The following is a 16,490-nucleotide window of genomic DNA, read 5'->3' as shown; positions in this document are numbered from 1 at the left end:
CCCCCGCCTTCCGGTGCCCAACCCCAGTTCTCCCTGAGGTCCCCTGAGTCCCTGCAAACCCTTAAATTCCCCGTTGCCGTGACCCCGGCTTGGCCCCGGGCTTGTGCCCTTGTGTTCCAGCGCGGCTCGGGAGGGCACAGAGCGGTCGGGGGCCAGCCCTCCCCCGACACTTGGACATTTGACCAGGACCGAGCAGCGGCTGCAGCCCCCAGGCCGTCAGCATCTGGGGCGACAGGGAGCAGTGAGCCTCATCCAAGGGCGGGGCGGCCAGCCTGGGTGATCCCTCCTGGTGCGGAGCAGGCTTGCAGGCGTCTAGCAGTGTCCTCCCAGCCACAGACGTGCGTCTGCAGGTAATGGCTTTTACTACATTTTCCAGTTCCACGGGCTAGAAATTGCACGTCAGTCATTCCACGCCAGAGCCCAGGAGCCTTAGATGAGCGCCCCCCCGCCCCCACCCCCAGCCTGGTGGGTTTGCTCCTCAGACCTCGGGGCCCAAGTTCCCAGCGGTTTCCAGGAGCCCACTCCCAGGCTGCATGTTGGGGCGGTCCTCGAGGCCGGGCACCCCGTCCTGCTCTGGAGGTGCCACCAGCAGTGCCCCCGACGGGCCCGCAGGCAGCACCTGCTAACCCAGGCCACGGGGAAGCCCAGAGAGCCCACGGCCTCCCAGGGGGACGCGCTCGGCGGGGGGCAGGCTGCTACACCCTGGGCCTTCGGAACCAGGGGGGCTCAGGCGTGTCCTCCCACGATGTATCCCTCCCCGCCTCCCCCTCCCCTTAATCCCCTCTCCCCTCCCCCTCTTCTCCCCCTTCCGGATCTGGATAGTGGTGTGTCACCTCGCGAGGAGCCTACTGGGTGGCTGTGTGGGACGCTCTCCATGCTGTCGCCCGGATGAGCCCCCAGGAATCCCGCACTGGAGCCCCCAGGCCGGCGGGGCCAGAGGCACAGGCGCTGGACAACCGCTCTGGGCTGGGGCTCGGGCCTCCCCGCCGCGGCTCCGACCTTGCACCCGAGCATCAGCAGCGTCTCCGGAAGTGGGACACACAGGGGCTAGCGAAGAGCCAGCCCTGGGACCTGCCCTGGCCTCACGGTCCGGTCGTGACAGCGACCAGAAGCAGCCGGGCGGGGGCTTGCTCACGTAGGGGGAACAGCAGCATCAGCTGAGGGGAGCCGCACCGGGGCTGTGGGGAGGCGTCAGCGGACACCGCGTCTCGGGGGGCCACGCAGGCAGCCCCAATCGGATGGGCAGCAGCCACCACCCGCTCCTCCGTGGCCGGGGTAGGGGGCAGCCCTGGGCCCCGAAAGAACGCAGTGATACAAGGACTCCCAAGCTGCCTGTAAGAAGGAAAAAGAAAAGAACGGGAAAAAAGAGGAAAAAAGGAGAATGGAAAGAAGGAAGAGAGAAAGGGAGGAAAAAGAGAAAGAAAAGGAAAAGGAGGGGTGAGGTGGGGTGAAGGGGGAGGGGCGAGGCGGGGGAGGGGAAGAAGGATCCCCGGTGTCCCTCTTCCTCAAGCAGCCCCTGCCCTCCCCCGTCCCCAGCAACCAGGCCTTGCTCCCGTTCAGCACCCCCAGCCCGAGCCTCTGAGCAGGCCCCTCCCCTGCTTGCAGGTCACCCAGCTCTCACCCCACCCCCGAGGTGACCCAGGCCGCGGGGGTCCCTTCTCCGGGCCCCACATCAGCCCTGTGGTGTAGGCAGAGATCCCTGGGTCTCCGGGCCTCCCGACCTCCCGGGACCTTTGCTCTAAGCACAGGGCTGGGGACACCGCGGGGCGGGGCGCCCCATCCCCTCGTCTCCCCGGGCGCGCACCAAGCCCTGCCCCGTCCCTCTGCCTCCTGTCGCTGCTGCACGCGGCTCCGTCCCCAGGCTCTGACCCTGGAGGAGCAGGTGCTGCCTGGCGGGACCAGGGCAGGGTCCCTAACGCCAGGGATGGGCAGGACGGCTGCCTGTAGGTTCCAGAAGTCATGAGGGGCGAAATTCCGCTAGATTCCAAGTTCAAACGGATTTTACTCTGATTCTGGTGCCTCCCGCCTCGATGGAGGGCAGCTCCTCCCGCGACAGCGCGCGTGACACACGGAAACACCCCGGCTCCGCGCGGGGCTGAGCTTCAGTCCAAGCTGTGAGCAGAAATGGGAGAGCAGGGCCGAGGGCCCCATATGCCCTGGGGGGCCAGCCTGGAGGGCCCCTGGGAGCCCGAGGGTGAGGGAGGCGCCCGAGGGGCTGGCGCCAAGCCCTCAGCGGCCGCCCCTCTTGGCTGCCCCGGCCCCCTGCACCCTTGGCCAGGCCTGTTCCTGACCCTCCGGGCGGCACCCACACACCCCGGGCCGTGGCCGCGCCTCCCGTCCACACCGGTTGGGAGGCTCAGGAGGCAGAGCGCCGTCCTCACGGGCTGGAATCAGGATGGTCGCGCGCCGGCCTGGGAAGGGGACCCCGCAGAGTCCTCACCCCTATCCTGAGGTGTGCAGACGGCTATGAGAAAGCTGAGGCCCAGCTCCTGCTTTGTTTTCCTACATCGCGGGGAGGCGGGAGATCTCGGGAGGCAGGACCACCGGCCGCCGGCTCCTGTGTGGGGCCCGCGGACGCCCTTCCATCCACGCTTCTGGGGTCGGGAGCAGGGCCGTGCTCCTCCTCCAGCAGAGAGGGAGGTGGGGGTCCGCAGCAGGAGGCCGCCCGGGATCAGGCGGCCCCAAGGCGCGGCGCGACTCTCCCAGGGGCTCACCTCTGCCTGGGGCTGCGGTGGGGACCTAGAGCCGTGGCAAACAGGAATCTCCAAGCTTCGGGGCTGCCGAAAATCACTATAGATCACCTTGAAAACCTTTTGCTGTTGTTGCTGTTCAAACTTTAAAAAAAGCTCTTGACTTGGAAGCAGCAGGACAGCAGACGCAGGTGACAATGGCGAAGGTCCCGGGCGGGCCAGCCCAGCAAGGCACGGCCGGCCCCGCACCCGCACGGCGGCCAGCGCAGACCCGCCGCCCCACAGCCTGCGCCCCAGCCGCTGCCGGACTCCAGCACCCCCAGCCCCATCCCTCATTGTCGTGGCGACGAGGTTTCTGTGAATTTGCAGATGCATCAAGAGAAAACGAACCAGTGGAGAGACTCTGGGATCCCGCCGCAGACGTGGAGGTTGTTTGGGTCAGAGAGACACCTGGTGGCTCCCGAGACACAGCACACGTCCTGTGACAGGCCCCTTCGAACCCCCCCGGGGGGCATGGGCCAGGGCGCCAGCGAGGCCTGCTGCTCCCGGGGGTCCGAGCCGACGGACCCCGACACCCATCCCAGCCTGGTGTCCTGCACATCGGCTGCCCGCGCCCCCCGCCGCAGCGGGGGACTGAGGCCGGTGTGTGGAAAGGGCGGGGTGCGCAGGCCAACAGAGCCCCTGTGGTCCCAGCACAGGGCTGGTGGCCTCACCCGGAGCCTCTGAGTGCCGCGTCTCCCGGGCTCCCCGGGACCCGGGTTCCTGCCGCTCATGATGGCACCTTCCCGGTCGGACCCGGGCCTCGGGGTCCCGTGTGAGCCGCCCACCGGGGACACCCTCCACGAACGATGTCCGTGGGGTTTCCTTTGGGCGCTTTCCCTCCACTGTCTGGATTCCTGTACTTTAAAATTTTTGCTATAAGCAGTTATCAGGCTCACATTAACTTAGAAGAAATAGCCATTTCCTTTTCGGAGGAAAAAAGATTAAATTTCCATCACTTCTTGTTTTTCACATCTGTTTATTCATCTTTTTGAATAGAATAAAGGAGACTCTGGGATTTCGCAGCATTATTTCACATTCTCATATTCTATCCGGTAATTTCACCCGTTGTCATTGTCTTCACACAAAGGAGAGCGGCTGACAAGTACACATCTCCCTCTGGAATAAACCCACACACTGGTGTTTGTGTCCTTGCCCAAGTCGCATGAGAAACGCAGGAAGCAGTTTGGTTCCCACCAGGAGCACAGTGCGTCCAAGCCACAGCAGCGCTCCCACCTACAGGGGCGTCTGCAAAGGGAAACTGAGTCAGCGGGAGGGCTTGCTGAAAACATTCCTTTGTATTATGCCTTCCCTGTTTTCTTTAAACAAAAGATGCAGTTAAGAAAGAGGTGTCTGTAGAATAGAACCTTCCTAACTCAAGAAGAATTTTATATGCATCAGGGAATTTACCCACTGATATATTGACGTGATTACTTTTTTGTTTGAGAGACAGAGAAAGAGAAAAAGAAAGAGAGAGAGAGATTGCCACATGCAGGGGCAAGAGACAGGGGGGGAGAGAGGATCTCAAGCAGGCTCCGTGTCTAGCTCCGAGCCTGATGGAGGCCTCCATCCCTCGGCCCCGAGACCATGACCTGAGCCAAAATCAAGAGTCGATGCTTAACCGACTGAGCCACCCAGGCACCTGTTGACGTGAATTTTTTTAAAGCCAAGCCAAAAAAAAATCCTTTTCTAATTCAAATAATCTTTTTCTAATTAATCCATATGATGGGCTGATTTTGGTCTATGCTGGGTTTTCTTAAGATAAAGGCCACTTTTATTAATTTTGGTTTCTTGGTGACTAGCAGAACCACTTGACTATTTGCCGCCATGTCAATTTCAAGGTGTCATCTTTACAAAAAACCTAAAATTACTATTTATTTACTTAAAGGTGACCCCACCACAAGCCTTCAGCAAGATCTGAAAGGCGGAAAACATAGCAGGAGTGGAGAGACGCTGGGATTTATCCTGGTGTGTGTGCAATGGTATCAGGGAGATTTGCTCAAGTTTTAGAAAGATCTATTTTGTAAAAGAAATGGGATCCCTTGCTACTGTGGAATCCAACCCCTGCTTCCCACAAGGGCACATGAGTACAGCAGGAGACTCCTGTACCTGGGCATCCAGGAAAATAGTCCAGCCCGCCTGGCTGGAAGTGCTACACGGTGCGGGGGCACCAGCTAGTGCCCACACCTGGCTGGTTCCCCGTGGGGTCATGCCGAGCCCCCAAGAGGATCACCTCAGTGATTCTACAGAGAAGTGCTGGTCTTGCGAGGTCACAGAGGGGAAAATCAAACCGGATACAGGATAGGTCACCGGTGTGTCTACAGAACCTACAATTAGAGCAGAAACCTCAAATGCTAGTCTGTGTCTGTGATGTCACAGAGCCTAATCCCTTTTGTTAGGAAGGTGACCGCATGCCCCGCTTTGCCTGGACGTCTCCGCTCAGGCCTGTTGCCTGGCGTGATCACTAATAGCACCTCCTTTTGCTCTTAAAAGCCTCCTGGTCTGGATGATAAATTACTCCGTCACCTTCAGCTAGAGCTCGCTTAGGGCCCTGCCACCCCAAGCGGCCCGGAGAGCCGTCCTGGCAGAGCCCTCTGGTCCAGGCATTTCTGCTGCCCCCCCCCCCACTCCTTTGGGGCCAAGGAACCCAAAACACAGCCCCCCTGATTAAAATGTGTGTGTCCGAGAGAGCCCTGGTTGACAACCGCCATCAAGCCGAGAAGTGCAGGAGCGGGCAGGGCCAGGCCTGTGCCACCGGGGATCCAGTCTCCCTGCCCGCGGGCGAGGGCCCAGGGCCGTGAGGACGCCGCCCAGCCTGATCACAGAGCCAGACGCCGCCTTCCCGTGCATGAAAATAAACTTTATTCTAGCCTGGAGCCTGGAGCGGTTTTGAAACAGGAAACGTTCTTATCTGACACCCGAGAAAGTCTTACCCCTTGGACTCTAAAGGTTACGTTCCGTACAATTATGTAAGTATCTTCACCGCCATGTACACACCAGCGTTTACGGTCCCAAAACCTTCTGAAAAGCCAATACAATTGGATGCTTTAGGCAATGATTAACCTGGTTAGAAAACAAGAACCGTCCCCAGCACAGCCGGGAATTCGGGGCGGGGCGGGCGGGGGAGGCCCGAGGGAAAGGACGAACCGGAGGTTGGGGCGCGGTGCGGCGGGGGAGGCGTCGGGGGAGGCGTCGGGGGGCCGGGGCGCCCGGGCCAGGCTGCACCCCAAGCTGCTGACACTGCCCACCCGCAGGCTGCTCGGGGCGGCCTCCTCCTCGTTCCCTCCCAACTGCCAGGCTGCGGAGGAGACCCGGCCCGGAGACTCCGGCCTGCGCGTGGCCCCGCGACCCGGCGCAGGACCCCCAGCGCCCCCCCCCCAGCCCGACGCCCCCGGGCCGCGAGCAGCAGGGCCCACTTGGCCGTTTGCCGGGAGGAAGAGCGGCCGAGGCTAGAAAGGCGCTCAGGCTGCCCCAGGCCCACCCACCGCGAGCAGGGCCGCGCCCGAAGCCCTGCCCCGCAGCCCGACCCCCACGACCCCAGGGCGGCCAGGGCAGGGCCGACCTCCGCCCCGACCGACCGACCTCGGCGCTGCTCTGCCCCACCGACCTCGGGGAGCCTCGGGGTCCGCCTTCGGGGCCGCGTCGAGGCCTCGCGGCGCGGACTCGAGCTCCCGGGGCCCCCCGCAGGCGCTTCTGCGGGCGCGCACGTGTCCCACGGGCGCCGACGCGCGTGTCAAGCGCCGCAGGCCGCCCCGGACGCCCGAAGCAGGGTGCCCCGGGCCTCAGGCCCTCACTCGGGGGCGGCTCCAAGGCACAGCGGCTGCCCTCGAGGAGCAAGGGGCCAGGATCCCGGAGCCACGCGGCACAGGAGCAAGAAACACGGGTCCTCCACCCCAAGGCAAGCCAGGCCGGCGCCCTGGCGGAGGCGAGCAGGTGCGGGCACAGGCGCCCCGAGCAGCCCGGGCCCAGTGCGCGTCGGTCCCGCCCTCGGACTAGGCCGTGCGGGGACGGGGCAACCCAGGGTCACGAGGGGGCAGGGCGCGGGGCGGCCCAGGGTCACGAGGGGGCAGGGGGCAGGGGCGGGGCGGCCCAGGGTCACCAGGGGCATGGGGCGGGGCAACCCAGGGTCACGAGGGGCAGTGGGCAGGGCAGCCCAGGGTCACCAGGGGCAGGGGGCGGGGCGGCCCAGGGTCACGAGGGGGCAGGGGGCGGGGCAGCTCCAGGGTCACGTGGAGCAGGGGCAGGGCGGCCCGGGCCGGGCAGCCCCAGCATCAGGAACAGAAGAGGAACAGACTGTGCTCGCAGAGATCAGTGGGTGTATTTGAGGTAAACTGTGGCGTCAGGAAGAACCCAACGCGAGGCTCCTGGGGGTCCTAAGGCAAGGCCCAGCGAGGTTTTTGGTCCCGATGAGATCATCTCACAAGTGGTCACCGCAAGCGCTAAAGCGGGGGGCGGGCCGTCCGGGCCCCGTGGGTCCAGCGGTGGGGGCAGGCCCACGCCCACAGCGCGGGTGGCCGGGCGGGGACCCGGGGGGCGCGGGCCAGGCCAGGAGCCCCGCCTCCTCCCTGCGGACAGCTGGGCCGCTCCTCCGAGGAGCCGAGGAGCCGGGGAGCCGGGGAGCCGGGAGCGGGTCGCGCCCGCCTGCAGCGCTCAGATGCACTGCTCCACGTCGCGGTCGTTCAGCAGCAGAGACCACGTGTCCCCGCCGTCGTCGGCCGCGGCGCTGTGTCGGGACAGCTTGTCGGACTTCAGGGAGGACAGAGACACCTGGCTGACGCGGCTCACCTGGTCCCAGGGCGTGGCCCGCGGGGAGTCCCACCGCCGGTCATCCATGCCAATGTGCACGCTGACCTGGGACGCCGTCAGGGGCTTCATGCGGCCCTGCGCCTGGGCCTCGTACCTCTCCAGGTCGGGCTTCTTATAGCTGCCGAGCAAGAATCCAGAGCGTTTGAGCCGACGTGGATGCACGCTTTTGGTTTTTTTTGCAAGGTGGGCAAAGCGCTGGCCCAAGCCTTTCAGTGGGCACAGCATGGAACCCCGAGGGCCGAACAGGACAGGGTACTGAGCTCCTAGGGCCCAGGTCACGGTCGCCCAATGGAGAAACTTCCCATCCAGATGCCTGGCACATGACAGGCTGCCACTGACTCTTGTTAAATGAAAGCACAAATAAGTGTCTTTTTCAAAAAAGGAAAAGCGATTGCACGCAAGGACCCTACGTGTGCGTGGCATTTCCGCAAGCAGCCCTGGAGCAGAGCAACAGGGGCAGCCCCGCACACGGTGCTGGGAGGTGGCGAATCACGCACTCGTGGTGCCGACCAGGCGTCACACACACCCGCCTGCACCATCCTCCCTGGCTCTGCCTTGGGTGCACTAGAAGCTGTGCACAGCACCCACCCAGCACCAGCCCGGGGCGCAGAGGGCAGGGAGGGGCTGCGTGGGGGAAGAGGGCCTGGTGAGCACGCAGCCGCTTCGAGGGACTCACCACTTGAGCTGCAGCGATGAGAGCACCACAGACACGGAGGAGGCCGCCATAGCCGCCGAGCCCATCCACGGCTGCAGCACGACGCCGATGGGCATGAAGACCCCTGGCCAAGGGTGGGAACACTCACACCACAGCCCAGAGGAGGGGGCCTCACTCTGGGCTGCTACCATGACGTTCCCCATCGTGGGGGTGCTCAGAACCCCCGCTGCCATATCATGACCACATGCCCACCCACCTCCCGGGCAGGTGGCCTCGGAGCCAGGCAGAGGGTGCTGTCAAGGGGACTTGGGTCTCCCCCAACCCTGGCCTTCCTGGGACAGTCCACAGTGCACAGGTGGCATCACAGGTTTCAGGGGGAGCTGCAAGGGCACAGGGAATGACAGGCACCCTCTCTGCAGCTTTCACTTATCTTTAGAGACTTAAGAAGCGGAGAACATAACAAACTCAACTCTTTGTAAAGCTTCTATCCTGCCGGCCAGCCAGCCAACGAGCAGGAGCCCAGCAGGAGCCCAGCAGGCGGCGAGAAGCCTCAGGGGTCAAAACAGGTGAGCCCCCTACCTGCCGCAATGGGTATCCCGACCAGGTTATAGATCAGTGCCAGCACCAGGTTGAGGCGTATCCTCCACACGGTCCTCTTGGAGAGGTGAATGCTGGCCACCACATCCAGCAGATCGTTCTGTCGGAGGAGCACAGTCAGGATCCCTGTCCCCGGCCCTCACCGCCCCCAGAACCTGGGCAACAGGGCACGAGGAGACACAGCCGAGCTCACTCTGATGAGGACGACGTCAGCAGCCTCGATGGCAACATCTGTGCCTGTCCCGATGGCAATGCCCACGTCGGCCTGGGCCAAGGCTGGGGAGTCATTAACCCCGTCTCCCACCATGGCGACTTTCTTCCCTTCGTTCTGGAGTTCCTGGACCTTGGCTACCTTGTGAGACGGGAGCACCTCTGCAAAGACCTTGTTGATGCCAACCTAGAAGGAAAGGGGAGCAGCGTCAAGCACACATAGGTGACAATACCTGGTGTTGGCAGAGGGTGGCCAACAGTAGCAGAAGCCTGGCCGTCGTCCTGCCCCCCTCCCTCCGGCCTCCCAAGCCCAGTGGGCGAGTCAGTCACCAAGCCCTGGACCCCAGGCCCCCCACCTCACCCCCTTCCATGCTGGCTTGGGCCCGGGGTGCGTCTCCCTGCCCACCTCCCAGCTCTTCTGTCTGTGCACACCCGCGATCCTTCCAGAACAGAGGCCACCTGGTCCTGTTACTCTCCTGCCTACAGACCCAGGCAGCCCAGTCCTCTTGGGATGGCCTCCGTGCTCCAAGGCCCCTCGGGACCGGGTCTCTGCTCGTCTCCAGCCTCCCGCCTGTGGCCCAGCAGGCCCACCCTGGAGGCTGCCCGTCCGGCCCACGGCTGCCGTGCTCTGCCGCGTCCTGGAGACATCAGCGCCCCTTTCTCCAGACCTCTCCCTGTCATCTGAACGCTCCTGACTCCAGCATTTCCTCCCCTGGGAAGGCAGCTCCAGCCCCTGCCAGGCTGTGTCCTGGGCACTTTTCTGTTGCAGAGGCGAGCACTCGGTTCAGCCCTGGTCGCTGGCCCACATACCCCCCAGGACAGCGAGCTGCCGGAGAGAGGGCAGGCGCCCCGGCTCCTCTCTGGAGCCTGGCACGTGGGTGGTGCTTCGTAAGTGCTTGTTCAACGGTAACCAACCTAACCAGAAAGGGGCGCGGCACTCGACCGTCCACCCTTGGCAAGGAAGGCCACGAAGGCCACGTGGAGAGGCACCGCTGCTTCCCTTGTAAGCAGCAGTTCGTTTTTAAGAGCACATGGTTCGCCCCCATGGGGAGGGCGAGTCGTTTCCAGGACGGTGCACCGGGCCCGCGGCCGGGCGGGTGCCCCACAGGGCGCTCAGAGGCGAGGGAGCTGTAGGCCCGCCCGGGACCAGCCCAGGCAGTTGTGGGCGGCACCCGTGGGAGCCGAGCCGACGAATCATCCCCATCATGGCTCCCCCCCTGCCCCCCTGGAAAGACAGAAACGGGGAGGGTAGAATCGCTTCCTCCAGGGCAGCTGCTTGCCCCAAGCTCCAGCGTCCAGGCCCCAGGACGTAGCTTTGCCCTGCAGCACAGGGGCTCCGTGGGCTGCTGCCCGGCTTGCTGCGGCGTGGAGAGAAGCGCTCGCCAGGGAAGGCCAGGGCGTGGGTGCAGCAGCACTTGTGGCCTTTCCTCGAGCTGCTCCAGGGAGCTTAGAGGCCGTTTTAAAGAAGGAACAACCCCAGCCCCTGCTCCCTGGCACACACCTGGGTGGCAATGGCTCTGGCCGTCTTGCGGTTGTCCCCTGTGATCAGGACCACGTCCACGCCCATGCTCTTGAGTGTGTGCACAGCCAGGGCTGCCTCCTGCTTGACGGCATCGGCGATGGCGATCATCCCGCACAGCACACCTGCAGGAGATGCCCTCAGGTAAGCCCTCGGCGGGAGCAGTGGGCAACCCAAGGAGCAGAGGGGGCTGTGCTACCAGACAGTTTCCAGAATGTGATGCCACACGTGCAAAACAAAACAAGTTACGTCGTATGAAGTGGTCTTGATTCTGTTTTTGAAAAATTACCCACATTTCCAGACAAACATCTGGAAGGAACACGAACTGTTAACAGTGGCGCTCTGAGGGGTCGGGTAAGGAGTCATTTCATTTTCCTCTTTATCGCTCAGAATTTCCCCAGTTTTCTGCAAGGAGCATCTACTAGTTCACAGAGTGCCTGGCTTACAACCCGATACGCGTTAGCAATTAAGATACAAGGAACAGGATGGATACAATGAGCGCCACTTCACAGTGATGAACGTCTAACGGAAAATCAGCCCTTCTCTTCTCTTCCTACAGGAAGCATTTCTGTACAACTTCCTTGGTTTGGGGCTTTTTGGAGTGAATCTCCAGACGCTGAGGCAGGTGGGTTCTGAGGCCTGAGGCCTGGATCCTTCAGCCGGGCTGGTCCTGATCTGAGCAGCTGAGGGGGCTGCAGCTCTGGGAGGACTTTGGAAAGGATATGGTGGTGCAAGCGGGAGGAAAGCCCGGAAGAGGGCCTATTTGGTTGAAGCGTTAAAAATAACGCTTGTTTGTTACTTTTCTGCCTCCATAAGCAGAGGCTACCATCGACACAGGGAGATTGCAGTCGTCTGAGGCATAAAGGCCTAGATGGAACCCGAGCGCCAGACACGTGATCGCGGGGAGCCCCCCGGAGGGACCCGTGGCTGAGTCTGACAGGGAGCTGCTGTTGGGCATCCAGGGATGGAGCAGGGGGGTGACTGAACCTGGCTTGGATGGAGGCGGACGCCGAGGCAAAGGCAGGCCAGAGTCCCAAGAGCGGGGAGGCCGGTGCCCCTCGCTCTGGGGCAAGGAGGGACCCGGCAGGCTCAGACCCTCTGCACCAAGTGAAGCAGGAAACTGGCCAGGCAGCCTCTGGACGCAGAAGCTACATTAACAGACAGGAAGACTTATGGGGGGGGGGGGGGAGAAGGAGAAGGTCTGTGTTTGCCAGATATCCCCGGAGTCTGCTGCTGAGAGCGGAGGGTGAGGCGCTACCATCGATGGCCACCAGGATGGCCGTCTGGCCTTTCATCTCATGGTCCGCCATCGCGTCACTGACGTCGCTGGATATGGTCAGGCCGTTGCGCCTCATCCATTCACGGTTCCCAATCAGCACGGAAAAGGTCTGGGGCGTCTCATCTGTTCAGAACAGTGTGTGGTTAATCCCCAATCGTCCAGTCCCACTGTGGGAGGGCACTAAACACCATGGAGCCTTTCAACAGCAAAACATCCATTTCACTGTTTTGAGACACTGTACCAGCCAGCCCCTCCCAGAACACCCCCCAAAGGACCAGGGAGACGTGTGGAACGTGGGGGTGTGGGTCCAACCCGGGTGCTGAAAGGTCCACGCAGTGTGTGTGAAAACATCGTTAAACGTATTAAATATCAGGTTGTATCATTATTTGCCTTTAAGAGGCAAATATCTGCTGACTATTTTCCTGCAGAGATTAGAAGCAGCAAGTGTAGCTGAGGGTAGACGGCCCAGGATGCACCTGCAAATAGCGAGCCTACCTCCACGGAACGTGACAAGCTGTACCTGCTGAAAGGCCAGGGAGTCTGTCCCCGTCACCTTCTAACTCTGTGTGCCACTAACCCAGGTATCCCCGCACAGACCACCTGGCAGCCTCACGGAAGGCTCACCCTGGGCTCTGAATTGCTAGAAGGTGGCACGGATGGCGTCTAACAAGAGACTGACACACTTCAGAGAAAACATGAGACGCGGGTTTCTCGGTCTGGGAGGGTCTCCATACTCCCACACTGCTGGTGAGGCAGCAGGCCGACACCCGAAGGCATTGGGCGGGCCATCCCCACCTGCCTTCCCCGCTGCCAGCCCTCCCGCTGGAGGTCCACGGCACGGCACGGCACGGCACGGGAGGAGATGGGAGGAGCAAAGCAGAATCCCTGCCGGGGCCTCTGCACTCTAGGAGAAGCAAGACTAACTTGGGATCAGAAAGAGGAGGCAAAGAGGAGGCTCAAGATGGTAGGTCACAGGAGCGGTACCCGGAATCTCAGTGACATACACTCCTGTCACTGGTGCGAAGACTCAGATGTATCTGGGGCGCCTGGGGGCTCAGGGGGTGAGTGTCTGCCTTCAGCTAAGTCAGGTTGTGACCCCAGGTCCCGGGATGGAGTACCACATCGGGCTCCCCGCAGGGAGCCTGCTTCTCCCTCTGCCTCTGTCTCTGTGTGTCTCATCTCATGGACAAATAAAATCTTTAAAAGAAATTCAGATGTATCAGAGAACAGGCAGCAGAGAAAGTACAGGCTTTCCCAGGGGAGGTGGGCCCGCAGCACCCGGCCGTGAGGCTCCCTGGTCCGCAGCGGGGGACCCTGCAGTGTGCTGCCACCTAGCGCGGCCGGGCCCAAACCCTGGCAGGCCGCACACACAGATAAGGGCCAGGGATACCTGTTTCCTCGGGAACGCCGCCAACCGTGCCCGGGGGAGCGGCCTGTTTGCTCCGCTGGCGCTCGCCGGGGGCCAGGATGCTCTCCACGCTACTGACTTTGCAGCCAATCCCGCAGCCTGGCACTGCCTGGAAGTCCGTGCAGTATCCCAAGGTCTCCGTTCCCAGTTCCTGTGAGGCGAGGAGAGGGGAGGTGACAGGAGGCAGGACAGACCTTCCTGGAGGCAAGAGGAACGTGGGGGGGGGGGCGGGTCAGAGACAGACTCGGAAGGCATCTCACACGTTACGGTTATTGACCTGGTGCCTCACGACACTGGACAAGGTGCAGACCAGAAAGGCCAAGGGCAGCTCACAGCAATGCCCCAAATGAAGGGAGGTGGGGGAGCCAGGAGAGGAACGAGGTTGTTTTTATGTTGCAAATAATTTCGTCAGATGGATGGGGCAGGTCAACAGTAGCAAAGCTGCTCGGAGGCTCTCAAGAGGTCACTGCCGGCCTCCCAGGCCTGGGGGGACCAGGGCGGTGGCAGGAGGACCAGAGGAGCTGCCCCACTTGGGTTGGCCACATAGCAGAGGAGGGGCCGACAGCACAGTGTCCTGAAACATCAGGGAGGGGGGTGACCTGAATGACTCCTCATAAAACACCGAGGGAGATTTCTGGAAGATTCCCTGTCAGCTTCTCCCCAAAGCGTCCACACCACCTCTCTACATTTACTGACGGTTGTATTTGCCCCAACCGTTGAACATTTTTCAGGGCAGCGTCTGGCACATCCTGCTGCTTCTACATTTACACTGAAAACAGGAAACTAAACGGGACCTTCTGTCTGCAGGTCAAAGGATGAACGCATCCCCGTTAGCCGCCAAGAGCCACGACGGGGCACTCGGCTCACCTGGTTCGTCTCCATTCACCGCCCCGGCTAAGGGGCTCTCTCCTGGCCGCGCCCCAGCCCCGGTCACTTCTGTGTCCCCTCTGCGCAGACTGCTCACAGGGGACCGACTCTCCGTCTGTCCCACTGCTCAGCTCCCGGGCCACAGGCTAGCAGTTCCGGTCCTGAGCACAGACGCCCGTCCGCGCTCCGTAACCGCTAACACTCAAGCACTTTTGTGATGATCTGGAGGTAGGACAAGCTGCACCTCCACCTGGTGCACAGGGGCCTGCGGGCCCAGGTTCTGGCAGCAGGGGGAGGGGGCTGCGGGCGGGGAGCCTGGGGGGCCTGCTCAGGTCCACCTACCTCTTTACAGTACTTGGTGACGGCCATGCCCAGGGGGTGCTCGCTGCTGGCCTCCGCGGTCCCCACCACGGCGAGGACCTTCCTGAGGGGCAGCGTGGCCACATCCACCAGCAGGAGGACCCTCATGACTTTGGGGACTCCGTGGGTAATGGTGCCAGTTTTGTCAAACATCACAGTCTTTATCTGCGAAAACAACCACAAACACAGACGGCAGAGGCTGTAGGAGCCCACGCGACGGCCGGCAACTCCCGCTGGTGGCAGCGCTCCTCACCACTCAGCCAACACGATCCTCTGCCCTGCGGAGGCGAAGCCCCTGGCGCCCCCCCAGCTCCTCCCTGACGCACACCCCCCAGCCCCCTCCCAGCTCCTCCCTGACCCAGACCCCAGGCCCCCCCCCCAGCTCCTCCCTGAAGCACACCCCGGGCCCCCCGCAACTCAGTCTCCTGTCAGTCTCTCTCCCTCAGGCGACCTTCCGGCCCCTCAGAGTTCATCCCGGTAACCACCGAGGGCGTCCAGTGTGCCCGGCGCCAGGCCTGGCGCTGGGGGTATGACGGTGACAAAGTTTTGGGGCCGAATCCTGGGGAGCTGTGAGGGCGGTGCAGGTCCCCCCCTCCCCAGGATGCAGGGCTTCCCGCCCCGTCTCACACATCTGCCCCCGCTCCCGGGGAACTCCCGGCAGCTGAGGCCCACGGCCATCGCCAGGCCCTGGCACAGGACCCGCACCAAGTGGGGGCTCGACAAACACCACATAAATAAACGGAGGCTCGGGAGCGGGGACGGCGTGTTGGGCCAGGGTCTCCATAAGCCCTGCTGCCGATGGCTTGCGGCCTGGACGTTGGGACATCGGTGCCCTGCTGAGTGCGTGGACGCTCCCGCCTTGCGCTGGGCCTGACCACCTGGGCGTGAAGCTAGTGGGGCCTGCGGGCGAGCGCCCCACCTGCTGCCCCAGCTGCCGCCCCAGCTGCCTCATCTGCAAAACGGGAGTAATAAGCATCTACCTCGGAGCTGCTAATGGGATTACGTGGACCCCGTAGCTATTATCACTCCTCCCGGCCTCCGGTCTTATTTATTAACAGAGCTGCTCTCAAGCCGCGTCCAGGTCTTTCTCCTAATACGGAATTTAAGCACATACTACTTTCCCTTAAACTCTCAAGTTTCAAATAAAAAGAAAAAAAAAAATCACAGAGTAACAGCTACAGAGTCATCACAGGCAGGAGCACAAGGCCAACCTTGTGGGCCATCTCCAGAGGCTTGCCTCCTTTGATGAGAATGCCATTCTGGGCGGCCACCCCAGTGCCCACCATGACCGCCGTGGGGGTGGCCAAGCCCAGGGAGCAGGGGCAGGCGATGCACAGCACCGTGATGGACGTCTGGAACGCAAACCGGATGATCACCTCCGCCTCGGAGATATGCTTGTTGGGGGTCTGCACAGAGGGAAGAGAGGAAGGCAGGCTGAGGGTTACATGAGGAATCACGCAGACTTCTGATCACATCAGAACATTTCAGTGCAGACAGCGGGATCTGAGATGCGCAAGGAGCTGGGGTTTGGGAAACACGGGGTGGTCCACTCTGCTTCCGTGTCATCAGATCACACGGGTCACTTACTGGTCTCCATACCAGTTTTGCAACTTGATACCATAGGCTTTCCTCTGAGAGAGGCACAAGGGGAGGAGAGAGTCATATAAAACTCCCCGCTAGATGAGGGAGCGCAGACTCCAGAAGTGGACCATGTGCATCCATGTCCTGGCCGTGACACTAATTTAACTTTCCCGTGTCAGCTCCTTTACATTCCAAATGGAGACGACAATACCAATAATGCCCAACTGGTTGTTATAAGGAGTAAATGAACTAATATACATATAAATATACATTGTACAATACCTGGATGGGAGAAGCATCTAAGAAATTGTAACTATTACATTATCAATATTACTCATTATTATGAAAACTTTAAAAAATGATAAGTCTCCAAGGAATCTACCCTAAGGTGATAACCATATAAGTGGCAAAAGATACAAAGATATGTATTCACAGAGGTTGTTTTTTTTTTTTTTTTTTTTTTTTTCTCAAAAAAACCC

The 16,490-nt window shown here is 61.6% G+C and overlaps 2 protein-coding genes and 1 long non-coding RNA gene across 10 annotated transcripts in view; 2 read left to right on the top strand and 1 right to left on the bottom strand.

The window, feature by feature from the left end:
• Positions 1 to 5,783: 5,783 nt before the first annotated feature.
• LOC129516316 (proline-rich protein 2-like) lies at positions 5,784 to 6,725 on the top strand. Its single transcript, XM_055335638.1, has 2 exons — positions 5,784 to 6,151; positions 6,224 to 6,725. The coding sequence occupies exons 1-2, from the start codon at positions 5,784 to 5,786 to the stop codon at positions 6,723 to 6,725; spliced, it is 870 nt and encodes a 289-aa protein (XP_055191613.1).
• A 303-nt stretch (positions 6,726 to 7,028) lies between these two features.
• The window catches only part of ATP7B (ATPase copper transporting beta), a 65,536-nt gene continuing 56,074 nt past the window's right edge, over positions 7,029 to 16,490 (bottom strand). For all 8 annotated transcript variants that reach the window (XM_055335856.1, XM_055335852.1, XM_055335855.1 and 5 more), the window contains 9 exons: positions 15,642 to 15,836; positions 14,413 to 14,595; positions 13,186 to 13,354; positions 11,775 to 11,918; positions 10,499 to 10,641; positions 8,981 to 9,184; positions 8,770 to 8,887; positions 8,212 to 8,314; positions 7,029 to 7,653 (listed from right to left, as the gene is read on the bottom strand). In XM_055335856.1, coding sequence (XP_055191831.1) covers positions 7,380 to 7,653; positions 8,212 to 8,314; positions 8,770 to 8,887; positions 8,981 to 9,184; positions 10,499 to 10,641; positions 11,775 to 11,918; positions 13,186 to 13,354; positions 14,413 to 14,595; positions 15,642 to 15,836 — 1,533 coding nt within the window. In that variant the 3' untranslated portion in view covers positions 7,029 to 7,379. The remainder of the gene's footprint in view (positions 7,654 to 8,211; positions 8,315 to 8,769; positions 8,888 to 8,980; positions 9,185 to 10,498; positions 10,642 to 11,774; positions 11,919 to 13,185; positions 13,355 to 14,412; positions 14,596 to 15,641; positions 15,837 to 16,490) is intronic.
• On the top strand, positions 10,584 to 11,761 carry LOC129516427 (uncharacterized). Its single transcript, XR_008665764.1, has 3 exons — positions 10,584 to 10,660; positions 10,818 to 10,870; positions 11,076 to 11,761. It is a non-coding gene; the product is annotated as an uncharacterized LOC129516427 (long non-coding RNA).

Source organism: Nyctereutes procyonoides, unplaced genomic scaffold, assembly GCF_905146905.1.
Source record: "Nyctereutes procyonoides isolate TBG_1078 unplaced genomic scaffold, NYPRO_anot_genome, whole genome shotgun sequence".
Taxonomy (NCBI): Eukaryota; Metazoa; Chordata; class Mammalia; order Carnivora; family Canidae; genus Nyctereutes; species Nyctereutes procyonoides.
The sequence above is the reverse complement of the archived record's forward strand: the minus strand, read 5'-3'. Positions and strand labels throughout refer to the sequence as shown.